Source organism: Erithacus rubecula (assembly GCF_903797595.1).
Source record: "Erithacus rubecula genome assembly, chromosome: 13".
Classification (NCBI taxonomy): Eukaryota; Metazoa; Chordata; class Aves; order Passeriformes; family Muscicapidae; genus Erithacus; species Erithacus rubecula.
Genome location: NC_136665.1, coordinates 19,995,363 through 20,009,544, shown reverse-complemented (window position 1 = coordinate 20,009,544; position 14,182 = coordinate 19,995,363). Strand labels below are relative to the sequence as shown.

At 45.8% G+C, this 14,182-nt stretch overlaps 1 protein-coding gene across 1 annotated transcript; it reads right to left on the bottom strand.

Moving 5' to 3' along the window:
- IRAK2 (interleukin 1 receptor associated kinase 2) lies at window positions 1-12,628 on the bottom strand. The gene is made up of 13 exons (XM_079317185.1): window positions 12,270-12,628; window positions 10,739-10,918; window positions 8,538-8,702; window positions 7,760-7,872; window positions 6,178-6,372; window positions 5,687-5,751; window positions 5,184-5,298; window positions 4,817-4,926; window positions 4,264-4,459; window positions 3,623-3,685; window positions 2,442-2,642; window positions 1,757-2,276; window positions 1-1,427 (listed from the first exon to the last, which is right to left on the bottom strand). The coding sequence occupies exons 1-13, from the start codon at window positions 12,406-12,408 to the stop codon at window positions 1,309-1,311; spliced, it is 2,181 nt and encodes a 726-aa protein (XP_079173311.1). The 5' UTR covers window positions 12,409-12,628; the 3' UTR covers window positions 1-1,308.
- Window positions 12,629-14,182: the final 1,554 nt, after the last annotated feature.

Genomic DNA, 14,182 nt, shown 5'->3' with positions numbered 1-14,182 from the left:
GCATATAATTGATTTTAATTTTGTTCCCTGAGCTGCACTGTGAATTGCAGCCACTTCTGCACCAGGCCCTGTTCCCTTTGCTCAGAGGCAGCTCACTGTCTGTAACCTCAGCTACAAACTCTGATAATTCTCTGATAATAAACCTGCTTTTCCCTAGACTGCACACAAATGGAACATGCTAGCAATAGTACAAACAATAAATATCATAGAAACAAAAGTGATACTTTCTTAAGGGGGCTTTACTTGATCATAAATACACCAGCATACAAGTTGATATTTTTATTTTTGTGTGTGATTCCTGGGCCTGAGACCAAGGCTCCTGCTGGATGAACCAAGGGACACCCACAAGGATCCTCTGAGAATGTCTGGTGAGTGTGGAACCATCAACAAGTCCCCTCATTAGCTTATATTTGACCCATTGCCAAAATAAATACAACAAATTATGTTTCGAGTGTCCTATAAAAAAAGTCAAAGCCATTTTAAATTAAAATCTTTTCCCTAATCCAAAATATACAACAGTTACCACGTGAAGCACAGTGAGAAACATTACCATGTAAAGGACACTTAGAAAAAAATAATTCCCAAAAATACTCCTATGAAGTATTAAACCTGGTGTTAGAGCTCCCAACAGTGAGTGAAAGGTTGGACTCAGGTGGTGTCAGGTGTGTGTGGGAGAGAAGCTCAGAGGGCAGAGGAAAGGGGCTGGAGTTATTTACTTACACCTTATTTACTTACACTTTATTTACTTACAGCTGTGGTCAGTGCAGCTCAAACTGAGGTGAAGCCATGCACAACATCCTGAGAACCTGCACAACATCCTGAGAACCTGCACAACATCCCCTCCCTGGCACTGCAGGGGTTGTGACTGAGATTACCTGGAACAGGAGAGTGACTGCAAAACCTCTGCAAGGCCTGAGGATTGCTGGGTGCAGTGGGAAACAATCCAGCCACTGCTGCTGCTGCCTGGCCAGTGTTCAGTGTTTGCAGCTCCTGGGGCTGTGGTTTAACAGCACCACAGATTCCTGAAACACTGCAAAGAATCAGATCACTCTGGCACTTGTGTTTGCATTCCTCTGCACACTGCAGATGAAAAGGCAGGAGGCATGTCTGTGTGCAGACTGGGACTGTGCTTCCATCTGCTGCACAACAGGTATTTTCTGGTGCTTCATGTTTCCTTCAGTCAGGGCCAATGTTCCTGATCCAAACCTCTACCCAATCTCATGTGAAAGGTGTGATTTTACCATCATTATCATGAGGAGACACTCCTTAGTTCTTCTGAGCTGGCCACTGCTCATAAATCCATCCAATTTATGATTCAAAAAGTTCAGAACTATTTAACTTGTCTTCTTCATACAGTAAAATATTTTCCATGAGCTTCTTTTTTTGATCATTTATCTGTATATTCCAAGATGTCTCTCTGGCTATGGCTGAAAAACAAAACAAAGCCAAAATACTGAGGAAAAAAAATACATCGATTGTCTAAGGAATAGACGATAATTTTTAATACAAGAAAAAGCAAGCAAGCAAGCAACCAACAAAAATGGCTTAGGAAAAAAGTCTGATAGAAAACTGCCACGTGTTTTGTAGATGTATTAGTAAATTCATAACCAAGGAGAAAAGATTTACTGCTATCTGTTTAAAAGCAGGAAGAGGAACCCAAGCAGCTCTGGAGAAGAGAGTAGTTTGTCCCCAGTATTGTGAGATACTATTGTAAGATACTGTATTGTAAGACAGTATTGTCAGAGGGCACCCTTACCTTGAGGAGCACAGGAGGGGTCCAGGTCTGTGCTCTCCTGTGCAGCTGCTGCTGTCCCCAGGCTGCTCTGCTGCACAACTGCAGCCTTCTCCTGCCTCGTGCTGCCATCCCAGGCTGGCACCTTCTCTGCACTGCTGCAGCTCTGGCCAGGGGGCTCCCCAGGGGGCTTTGCTGGGGCATTGCAGGGGAAGCTGCAGGACTCGTCTGACTCACAGGGGCCGTGGGACAGGCAGAGGCTGCTGGGCTGGGGGGCTGCATGTGCAGGCACAGAGGGGCTGCTGGGCTGGGGGGCTGCATGTGCAGGCACAGAGGGGCTGCCACTGCCCAGGGCAGCTGCAGGGCTGCTCTGCCCCCCACTGCTCTGCCCCCCACTGCCCTCTGCCCAGGCCACATCCACACTCAGCCTTCCTGTCTCATCATCAGTTTCTTCTGGGGTGTTCATGGAGAATCCACAACTGCTGCTCCCACACATGAAATGCTCTTGCAATTTGTTTTCAGCCATTCCCATAATTTCAAGTACCTGTTTTTAACAAACAAATCTGTGAATGCATAGTAATTCCTGTACCCCTGCTTACACATATTCTCCCATGTCAACACTCACAAAAATAAGCAAAACATGAATGTTGTAGCTTTACACCCTGATGACAAGGAGACTTAAACCTTGGCCACGTATTTAAAATATTACCTCTGCTATATTCGAGTTCTTTTTTTTCAGGCAAAGGCAGATGGCTGATGCAAAATCAACAGCCACCTCTTCCAGCAAGTGCCCTGCTTTTTTGTCTAGGTATTTGCAGCAGATTTCCTTGGCAGCCAGTTTTTCCACATTTTTTGCTTTGGAGTCTGAGCTTTCTTTTGCTATTTGGATTTCGTCAGCAATCATATCTTTCTGTTGAAAAGAAGGAGATCCATTAGTGAAGGCACAATGAACAGAAGCATTTATTTTTGTCTGAATCTCTGAGAATCAGTATTGCAGTGCACTTGTCATTAGTGCTCCTCAGTGTCTGGTTCACAGACTGAAAAGCTTTAATAATCTCTGTTCATGCAGCTGACTGAAATGTTTGTTGTCACAGGAGAGAAAAAGGCCATGGCTTTGTCTGCACGTGTCCAATGTCAAATTCCCTAAAGCAGGGCCAGCTCTTCTTGGCTTCTGCTCATTTACACAGGAATGCAAAAGGGCCAAGGCTGTGCAGAGCAGCATTCTTACACAGGCCTTTATAACAGGTGTTAAAGGAATCAGGAACACAGGATCTTTGATTTTCTGAACCCCTCTGAACTTCTGCAGAGCTTGCAGATAGTGGGAATAGTGTTCTCCCCTCCAAGGCTTCAGCCAGACAAGAAATCAGGAGCACATCCCACAGAAGGAATGCAGGTGGAGGCTGCTTTCTCCAGATGGTTTGAATGCATTCAGGCTGTTCTGCTGCTTGTGAAAGAAGTTCATGTAGCTCCAACCTCAGCTTGGGAAACTGGGGTATCAGTTCCAGGCATGAGCACAAGGCAAACACCTGATAAATGGGATGATGAGCTTCTGCCCTCTCACTGTGGCTCATGCCACCTCCTCCTGGCACACAGAAAATATGCAGCAGCATTTCAGCACAAAGCCTTGTCTCTCAAATATTTATTTATTTTGGAGTTTCTCCTAATTCAGGCCAGCACTCATGAATGTGAAATGGGAATATCTATTGTGCTTCTGTTCTAATGGCTACTGCTGTTAGTGGAACCAGGATATGGCTCCTAAACTTCCTTGCACATGCAGGATGTGTACAGCAGACAGCAAGTATAAAATTGTATTAAAAAAAATTTAAATTATTTTTATGACAGCAACTCCATTCATTTGTATTGGTGTTCATTACTGCTGCTTTTTCTTACCAGGTAAATTGGGTGTCTGTGTTCATCCAGTGCCTTAATCCCAGTCAGTATCTCTGCTAAGACCTAGATAAAATGAAAAAGATAAGAAAGATATAATGATTTGTTCATAATGAACTATAATTTTAAAAAATTAATTTCTAACTAAAGAAATATTGAGCTTTCAATGCATTCTGGTATTATGGCTTAAAAATGCCAGCTCAGGGCATTTATGAGACTTTAGATCTACCTCCAGAGCCAAGCCTACATTTTATAGCTCAATAGATATTGCTGAAACAAAGAATAAGAAGCAAGTAAAGCTAAATGTAGATAAGAAATCACACTGAACAGAATAATTTCCTACTTAAATGGAAACACCTGGAGATGGGTGACAATACAGACTATCAATTATTTTAGCTGAAATTACAAATGAACAGACAATATGTGTAGCAGCTCATATGGTGAGTCTTCAAGAATTTTGAGCATCTAATTTGATATATTTGGAATGTGAACAATTCAAACCAGGATTACAACACATTATAGAGCCAGTAACTATAACATGAAAGTGCCAGCAAAACAACCATATGAGGTACTTGCTCTTACACTCAATTTCTTGTCTAGAAGCATCAAAAAATGCAACAGAGAGTGGAAAAAGGGCAACATACCACACCACAGCTGAATAGATCCACTTTTTCTGTTAGCTGCCCATGTCTGACAAAATCTTCAGGCAGGTAAGTAAGAGAAGCTTGTAGAACTTTGGTTTTCATCAGGGCATATTCTGATTTTTTATCAGAGGAATGCAAACGCAGGCCAGAATGCCCAAGCTTTGGTGTAAAGTTTTCATCTAACAAAACATTTGAACTGTGATGATGACAGACAAATAACAATATTGGTTAAATCACTGCTTTATCTTGAGCAAAGAATTAGTTTTATACTTTTAAACTTAAGCATTGAAAGTGCCCAGCATTTGGCATCCTGCATAGGACTGAAAGAACGAGAGCAAGAAAGGAAAAAACAAGCTCCCAAAAATTACTTCAAAAGAATTTATTTCCCTCATTTAAGAAAGAGAGACAGGTTAAACAAAAAAAGGCCCTAGAGAACAAGGGACAGCAGAAAATACTGCAAATGGATTTCCAAATTGTATACACTTAAGCCATGATTGTTAAATCCTTGAGTTACCAGGTGACCAAGGAAGTGCTGATATGCCCAAGTCCTCACCTCTTGATATTCCCATGAAGAATTCCAAAATTATGCAAATACTCCACTGCTTTGACAATTCCTATAGAAATGCTAATTCGCATCTCCCAGGTCAGTGGAGCAGAATCATCCTGCAAGGAAAGGAAGAAAAAGTTGGTAATAATGGAATAAAATACTGTCAGACATTGGTAGTTTAGAATACCAAAGGCTTAGTTGAGTCCCAGTCAAACTCCAGGAGAAGAGCTGCTGCCTTTCTGCTGCTTGCAACCATAGCACCTTTTCTTTCCTGGCTGTTTCTCAGAAATCAGAGAGATGCAATTGTATTCCCTAGAATTCCAGGGGAGGACTTGCAGTCACAAGAAGATGGGAGACCCAAACTGTTGTTTACCTGGCACTGAAGCTTGTTTTGCAGGGAGCCATTGGGCAGGTATGGATATATCAGACAGTGCAATCCAGTTTCCACTGAGAAGCCCAGCAGCTGCAGGATGTTCATGTGACAACACCTGCAGGCACAGATCAGCACTGATTTGCAAACCATGTAAGAGTGACACAGAACAGCACAGTCCTGAGCTGGACTAAGCTGCTAAATTCAAGGCAGCTGGAATGGTGTGCTGCAGCTGGAGGCACAACACAGCCCTGGGCAGGAGAGGGCAGGAGCTGACTGAGCAAGGGATACAAGGTGGGCACTGTGCCCTCCCCACCCCAAGGCTGCAGAGTGGCTGTGCCAGAACCAGCAGCAGCCACGGGCACTGTGCTGCTTGCCCAGGGCTCCTGCTCAGGCAGAGCACAGCCCTTTGTCCCAGCCCAGAACTGTGCCTGGAGCAGATGCAGTGCTGGTGCAACACCCAGCAGCAGGACATGCAGCACTGCCCCTGAAAGCCAAGCACTCACCGAAAGCAAATCTGCACTTCTGTGTGGAAGAACCTCTGGGTGGAATCTGGGCTTGTGCACTCCAGCTGGAACAGCACAACATGCAAGAGAATATTAGTAACTACTGGGACTTTGCATTTATACAGATCTAGATGACAAGATAGTGAAGGAGACAGGCAAGTACCACTGATTGCAACATTAAGTCAAAAGCCACAATTAACTGGGAATTAGAACAGAAACTAGTGTGAAGACACCCCTGATCCAATCATCAATGCAGGCAGCTACACTGCAGGCTACTCCTATGTATGGAGTTAACAAAACTACTCACATGAGTAAAGTATCCACCATGTGTGTTTTCTGAATTTAGACCTAATTATTCACATAATTTCATTTTTACCTCTCCTCTTGTGCAGCTATTCTCGTTCCTTCCCCACACAATATTAAACATCACCTGCCAGTGGGCAAGGCATGCTAATAACACACAGTGTTCTTGAAAAAGGTGCAGCACTTGCCTCTTTGAGTCGTTTGATGACAAACACCATGTTGTTCCTCTGACCTCTGTAGATGTCTGCAAAAGCACCTTCACAGATCCTGTTCTTGTCACTGAAGCTGTTTGTGGCATTGGCAATTTCCCTCTGGCTCCACAGGAGACTCCCACTGGGGAGATCAGCCATGGTCTCCTGCCGAGGAGCAGAGGAGCTGCAAGGCTACACACGTGGGGAAGAAACAAGTTTATCTCATGATAATCCATATGCTTTATCCTTCTTGCAGTGTCACCTTTTCCCTCCCATGTTTTAAGCAATCACTATGAATGCTGAATGAAACTGTGAAAGGTGCTATGCAATCACTCCTTAGGGTGGTGGCAATTCCTGTATTGATGTGTTGGGATGATGCAAAACTTTTGCATAGAATTGACTTGAAATCTGCAATCAATCTGCATTCCCACCTTTCCCAGGAAACAGACTTAGTTTTCTTCAGAAGTCCATATATTTATGTGAAGTGATGTTAGTCTGATATACAAAAGATATTAATCTTCATAGTTGGGTTATATATTAAGAAACAGTTGGATGAGAAAGTGGGGTCACTCATCATGTAATTATGCTCTGGTAGAAACTTCGTATCTACTTTTGAAGTGTCTGGCATCAGCTGCACAATAATTTATCAATTCCAGTGTGGTAAGTCCTAATACCAGCTATAATTACAGTTCCACTGGAATATAATCATGCAGCTTTCACAACCTTAATGTGCACCCAACTTGAGGAAACAAAGCACTAACTTCTTCTCAAGAAACTCTGAAACTACTGCACTCTGAGTCAGTCCTCTCTCCTGGCTGGTACTCCTGCACCATGCTATTGTGGATAAAATAAACCAAAGAAAACAGACCAAGAACAACCATGGCAGGACTAAGGTGTGCCCACAGGTCTGGGAAACACCTTAGGGACAGGACAGATCCAGTTAGACTGTATGAAAGATGAGAGAGCTGTGGGGAGGAAGGAACAGGGTAAAGGCTGAAGTCATTAAGAACATTAGGAGATTTTTTTCCCACTGTAGTGATTAAGCACTGGAACAGGGCTCAAAGAGGTGATGGAACTTGGGAGATTTTCAGTTGTCAGCTACACAAGGCTTTGGGCAACATGACTTAAATTCAATACTAGCCCAGTTTTGAGCAGAAGCCACATTTTAAGTACACAATTAAACTGAAGAGGTGTGTGGTTCTGACTAATCACCATCAGTAATTACTGTCCTGTCCTGTGATCACACCAGAAATGTGAGTCCTCTGTAAAAGCCACATGTGAGAGTCCTTCAGACCAACTGCTATCTGTGGCTATCCATCCCCTCTGAGCTATGCCAGAACTAATACTGGAAGTTTTTTCCTCACTGGTCCTTCACTGGCAAAAAAAGGTGATGCAAACCACAAGCAACAGAACTGAAGCATTAGTACTGCATTCAGTCCAAACCCTTTGTAATTGAGCTCAATGTTTTCACTACATCAACATTTTTGTACAAGTAGAGGGATAAACTTTATATGAAAAAAGACAAATGTCATAAAGGCAATATTCCTTGTCAGAGTCAGTGAGCACTAAGGGGATTTACCTTCACACTGGATAAAACAGGAGGATTGGACTGCAGGGAATTCAAAAGGTCTCTTGGGGGAGGTGGTGGAGCAGGGAGGGAATACAAGGCTCCTCCAGAAACAGCACCTGAAACTGAGATAACAGCACTGAAAACACATCTTATTTTTGTAATGCCACCACCTGTGACTAACCACAAAGGTCTAGGAATTCTGAAGATCTGGGGTACTGTTTTTAATTTTCTGACCAAGGATAATCTGTGACAAGCTGTCAGACTGTGAAATCCTGTGTGAAGACAGGAGCTCTCTTGCTGGTTTGTGCTTGCAGCCCTCTCCAGCCCTGGCTGGAGACATGAGGCTCCCTGTGCCTGGGCAGTTTCAGATGCTCTCCCCAGTATGTCCTGGGGTTCTCTCCCTGCCTCTCAGCAAGGGGCTGCTGAGCCCTGCCTGGCTCTCTGCTGGCCTAGATTTACTGTGCACTAACAGAGGCACATGGGGCAGGATGTGCATTTTGTATGGAGCCAGGATGGGACCAAGGCATTGGGAAGCATCCTGAGATCCCAGAGCACAGATGCTGCCAGCATCTCTCAAGGCCAAGGGGGCTAAAGGAGGGACAACCAGGAGGTTGTGTGTTAAAGGCAGGAACAAACAGGAGACAGGAGTGCTGGGAAAACAGCAAACACTCAGCTGTGCCCATCTGGGAGTGTCCTCACTGTACTGTCCTGACCACAAACACACAGCAGCCTTGGCCATGCAGCCATTTCATGTCAGAGCAGATCTGGAGTCCAGTACTGCACTTACTGCCTGCTGGGACTGCTGCCAGCTGTGAGGAGTCTGGGGATGGCAACAAACTGATGGCATTTTCCTTCTCTCTCCTTTTGCCTTCCATGGGAAGTGCAGATATGATCTGCTTGAGTGGCTCTGGCTCTTCTTTCTCAGAGATGCTGATGTTAGAGGCTGATGTCCCTTCAAAACAGAGCAAAGGGAAGGTAAGGACAAGCAGGGAAAATAGAGTCTGACTCTAGTCAGTGACCAGAAAATAATCCTAGTCAGGACATCAGGCTTCAAATTAATATCAACATTAAAATGCACATTCAAGCAATTTAGACTGTATTTAAATTGAGACTGTATCCAAGGTATCAACTGCCATTGAAAATCAACAGGAACTAATAGCTTCAAACAAATACCAGCAATGACTATTCAAGATATGCAAAACTTATTGATATATAAGGAAAGTCTAAAGGATGAATTATTGATTCACTACAGCTCTAACAGATCCTGTTCTGTACACAGCTTGGAAAAATCTCAGGGTCAGGCCTGAAAAAGCAACTTGAAGTCTGACTAAAACAAGTACAAAGATACAGTGTACAGGAACTTAAAACTATGTACATCTGAGGGGGGATTATTCAGATGAGATTAGGCTACAGTTAGGATGGGAAGAAATAAAGTTCAAAAGTTCAAGGGGGTGTGATATATGAGGTTGTCAAAATCTCCAAAGCAGGTGAATTCCAATCTCTTAAAATGCTTTTAAAACTGAGGTTGAAAAGGAGCCTGGAAATGCCCAGTGTGCACTAGGGGTGATAAAAGAGCTTTCTGCTCCCTGATAACATTTTCCTGGTTGTAGTTCTAAGCTTCTATGTGGCACCTTTTATCAGTAATGCATTTAACATTTTCTTAAAAATAAAAAACAATGTTTTAATTTTTATACAGAAAAAACATAAGCCCAAATATTATTACATGGTGGTTCTTATCCTGCTGTTGTAACAGCTTTGTATCTTATCTGGGATCTCAGAATCAAATGGGCCAGGCCTCTGTTTGCATCTGAAATCAGGTGTGTTCTTGCACAAACAAAGGCCAGGAGTATGTGGAAGGAGCAGGAAGCTCAGTGCTTCTTGTGCAATCTGGGCTATGGTATGAACCAGGAGCCAGTGAACTGTGGGACAGAAGCCAAGCTGTGGCACATTCAGGCACTGAGGCTCAAGGACAGCAGTACCTGAAAGGCAATAATGGCAGAAAGGGGCATCTTCTGTTTAAGGTTTCTGTTCAATGAATTCAGGTCTGAAAATTAAAACTCAGATATTTTTATTACTGTGTTAGAATGCTATGAAATCCCAAATTTTACAGGGTTTTAAAAGTAGCTGTCAAATAGTCTGCAGGCCTCTAGTCAAAACTGACAGTCCCTGCATTCTGCAAGTGAGTCCCTGTGTTCTGATTTTTTCCTCACATGGTTTAACCTAGAAGTCTCAGAACTTAGCATCACTTCCCTTATTCAACCTACTTTTTAGGGTTTTTCATGACTTTTGCAACTTCCTGCATGACAAACAGGGCAGCACTGCAGCCAAAGAACTGACATGAAAACATCATTAGGGACATTCAGAAGTGGGAATAGAGAGTGCAAGAAACTGTCGAAGGGAGGTAGAACTCTTTGGGAAGTAATCTGCCAACAAAAGATTTCCCTTTGTGCTGTGTCCAGTTCCCTTAAGTAGAAATGAATTCAATTATGGTGATGTAAGGACCACTTAGTTTTCTGAAGTGCCCAACAGAACAAGCAACATATCCTGTGTATTTGCCCAAGAGGGATCACCTAAGTAAGCATATTCAGGTCCAGAGAAAAGCTCCAAAATAATAAAGAAAAGGTAACTGACAGCAGCCCAAGGGAAAGCAGTAATGCTCTGTGGTACCTACACCAGGTGCAAGCTGTGCAAGCAATGCCCTGCTGGCACATGGCAGGAGCACAGCAGAGCCACAGAGGGACGGCAGTGCTGCCCTGCAGGGACCAGGATGGGCAGCACTAAGATGGGTGCTGAGCTGTGGGGACCAAAGGGTGACCTGTGCCACCTCTTCCCAGCACCACCAATTCTCCCTGAGCGAGCAGAAAATCACAGCAGCAGAGACACAGGATGTGACTCGTCCCGAGGAGTCCCTCAGTGGCAGGGAGTGTCTGGGAAGGGCTGGCTGCTGAGGAGCAGCACAGAGCAGTGGCAGCAGGGGCAGCTACTCACAGTCCAGGATGACCTGAGCTGCTCGGTGGAGCTGCAGCCCCTGCAGCAGGTCCAGCAGCTGCTGCACCGTGGCCAGCCTCACTCCCCACCACCACATCAGCTCCCTCGTGATGCTGATCCCTGTCTTCTCCATGCACTTGATTTTCCGCAGCTCTGTCTGATCAGTGATCACGTAGGAGGCTGGTGGGAGAGAATGGATGTTTATGTTTAAATGTTAGAAAAAACAGGCACGTGCGAGTAGGGCAGGCTAAGGTGTGAGACACAGTTTGCTTTTACATTTCCATGTCTTTAAAAGGAAGGATGACAGTAAATTACCTACGTGGAATGAAGAAATTTCTGTTCCTAAAGTAAGATATCCCTTTTATTCCTTCAACTATTCTGGGAAGAAAATTGTTATATCAGGAACACTTGAAAAGAAGACTCACACTTTTCAGCATATTTTCCCTGTAACATTTCTCCTTAACACTCTGTACAAAAGTAAGGTTAGGTTAAATTCCTGGGGTGATTCTCCCAAAACAGGTGACAGCAGTCAGTGGAGTGGCTGCACTTCCACCTGCATTCCTAAATCCCTGTGCTGTGGTGAGCCCAACGATACTGAATCACCTGGGTGTTAGTTACACTCTGATAAAGCTATCAGGATATGCAGCTATTTTTAGATCTTGTGTCAAAACTGACCCTACACAGTGTGTCCAAATTCCTGAGCATGCTGTATTCACTGACCCATCCAAAATCCAGCTCCCCTCACACTGCCCCAGCTCCACCCCCCACATCTAAACTGAGCTGAGTCTCAGAGGGGCTGTGCCTGAAGGAAAAAGGCACAGGGGTTGGGGTGTTCGTGGGGAGACAGAGACTCCCGAGTTGTCACCATGGCTGGCTTTGGAAGGACATCAGAAATACAGCTTTATGCACCTGAAAGCAGTGGAGATGAAGCCCACCCTACATCAGGAAGTTTAACTGGAGTAAGAGCTTATTCAGCACACAGTTAGGGAAGTCATGTCAAATAAAGGAAGGCAGGCACTAAGAAAAGATTCAGCTTAGAATTGTTTGCACTGGGATACAGAAAAAGAGAAAATAACTCCGAGATTAAATTTTCTGTACTTACTGACTGTATATGGCCAAGACCGAGAAAAACAGAGGCAGAAAGTAAAAGGGAATATACATGAAGAGAAGGAGGAAAGAAAAAATAGAACACCTGAGGAGATGTGAGAAAACAGGCAGTGAGAAGTGGCGAGGGAAGTGCGAAATTGCGGAGAGGGAAAGGAGCCTGGCTGTAGCAGAAGAACCGCGGGACCGCAGCCTGGCATCCCAGCTGTGTTTGACAGGCAAAAGCAGCCCGATGTCCGGGAACCCCGGCTCACAGGCTGGGCTCTGCCGGGAAGCGGGGGGACAGCGCCAGCCTCGCGTCCTTCCATTCCAGCCCGTCCCAAAGGCGCTGTGTCCCTGTGTCCCTGTGTCCCTGTGCCCCCGGCTCGGGGAGCGCTGTGTCCCTGTGCCACCGCCTCCACCCCTCCTGCCCGAGCCCCTTCCTCACCGAATCGCATCCAGTCGTAGTCGCTCAAGCAGTCCATCTTCTGGCAGAAGTCCTCCAGCACCCAGGCGGGCATGCTGTGGATGTAGAGCGCCGGGGCCGAGCCCGCCCTGAGGGCGAGCGGCGGCGGCTGCAGGGCCATGGCTGCGGCCGGCCCGTGTGCCCAGGGCCATCAGCACGCTGCGCGCCCGGCCAGCCTCGGGCAGCGACCGCCGCCGCCCTCGCCCCTTCCCGAGCTCCCCTCGCCGGCCCCGCGGCTCGCTGCCGGGGAACGAGCGGCGGCGCTCCCGGCGCTCCCGGCGCTCCCGGCGGCTCGGAGCGGCTTCCTGCTCCGCCTGACGTCAGGCCCCGGCCCCGCATGCAAATCGCATTTTCCTTTCCATCACCGGCTATTGCTCCAGCCCGGTTGCCACATTACGAGTTTCAGGTGGCGGAAGCCTGGGCTGTTTTCCCGGGTGTTGCGCGGCCGGGAGCGGGGCCGGGGCAGTGCACACCGAGCCCCGGTCCTGCACCAGCCGCCGGTGTCCCGGGGGCTGCGCCGCGAACCGGCGGCGCCTCCCGGGGCACCGCGAAGCCGCGTTCGCCGTCGGGGCTCGCTCACTGCAGTTCGTGCTGCGGCAGGATATGCGGGCAGAACATCAGAAACGGTCACAGCGCCGCGGCTTGCTTGTTAAGGCTTACGTTTAAAATGTGTTCATAAAATCAAGCTTTTTTTCCCTGGTTTTTGATTTAACCTGATACTAGTAGTGCTTGTGGCGAGGAGAGCCTTCCTCCATACTTCTGCTGCTAAAGAATGCCAGCAGATTTTAACCCTCCGTCCTTCTGCTCTTGTTCATATTTAGCCCTAGGTCTAAATTTGTATGGATTGCAAGAAGTGCTTTAAGTTTTGACAACTTTTAATTCACTGTTTCTTTGTACTCTGCATATATGTTATAGTACAGCTAACTCCTGTTCTCAGTATCAAACTTTAAAATCTTTGCAGTTTTCTACACTCCTGGCCTCAGAAATCACGAACTTCTCAGCTCTGCTGTGGCAAGGAAAAACTGAAAAATGCAATATTGTTGTAGCTGTAAGATCAAAGAACAGGAAAAAATAAAGAGAAGTACCCAAAATGTATTTAAAATATGACAACTCAAAGACTGCCTTGGGATGAGCTGTTTGATCAGTAGTACCATTTCAACAATATTTGTTGCATTCATGGGGGTTTCCCCTCCCTTTTCCCTGCTTACTGCTCCTCTGACACACACCTAAGTGCTTCCATGATTGGAACATCTCTGAAAGTGATGTAAGATGAGACTAAAATTGTGTTGCAAAGAACTACAGAGAAATAGGAAGCAAAGACTTCTTCCCCTTGGGTACTGGAAAAACTTGTGAAACCATGTGGACTATTTGCCTCAGTGGGAAACAAGGGGAAAGAACACATCCAGCTGTATGAATGACTTCAGTTCTGCTCTGAGTGTTAGAGGTAATGCAGAACTGAATGGGAACTGAAACCAGCTGTCTATTCCTGTGGTTAGCCTTCCCTCTCCAAGGGTGTGGGCAGGCCTGTGCAGTGTGTGCTCTCCCTGAGCCCCTGGATGCTGCAGTGTCAGAACATTTATCTCTTGGGGGTTTCCCCTTCAGCCCCCTTGGGCTGGCTGACACCATCAGCTGCCACGAGTAAATCACAGCTTTCCCTCATTACTCACCAGCTGAGTAACTACTGGGACACTGCATTTCCCAACCTTCATGGGCTAAAGCCAGCTGGGCTTTCTCCAATCTTTTATTCTGATCCAAAGGAGCACTCCAGAACAGAAAATACACTCTAATGAGAAACATGAGAAATCACAGACCCCCCCATAATCTCAGAAATACCAGAAGGTGTGTGCCATGTCCAGACTGTTAAACCCAACAGCTCCCAGGGTGCTCAGGAGCAG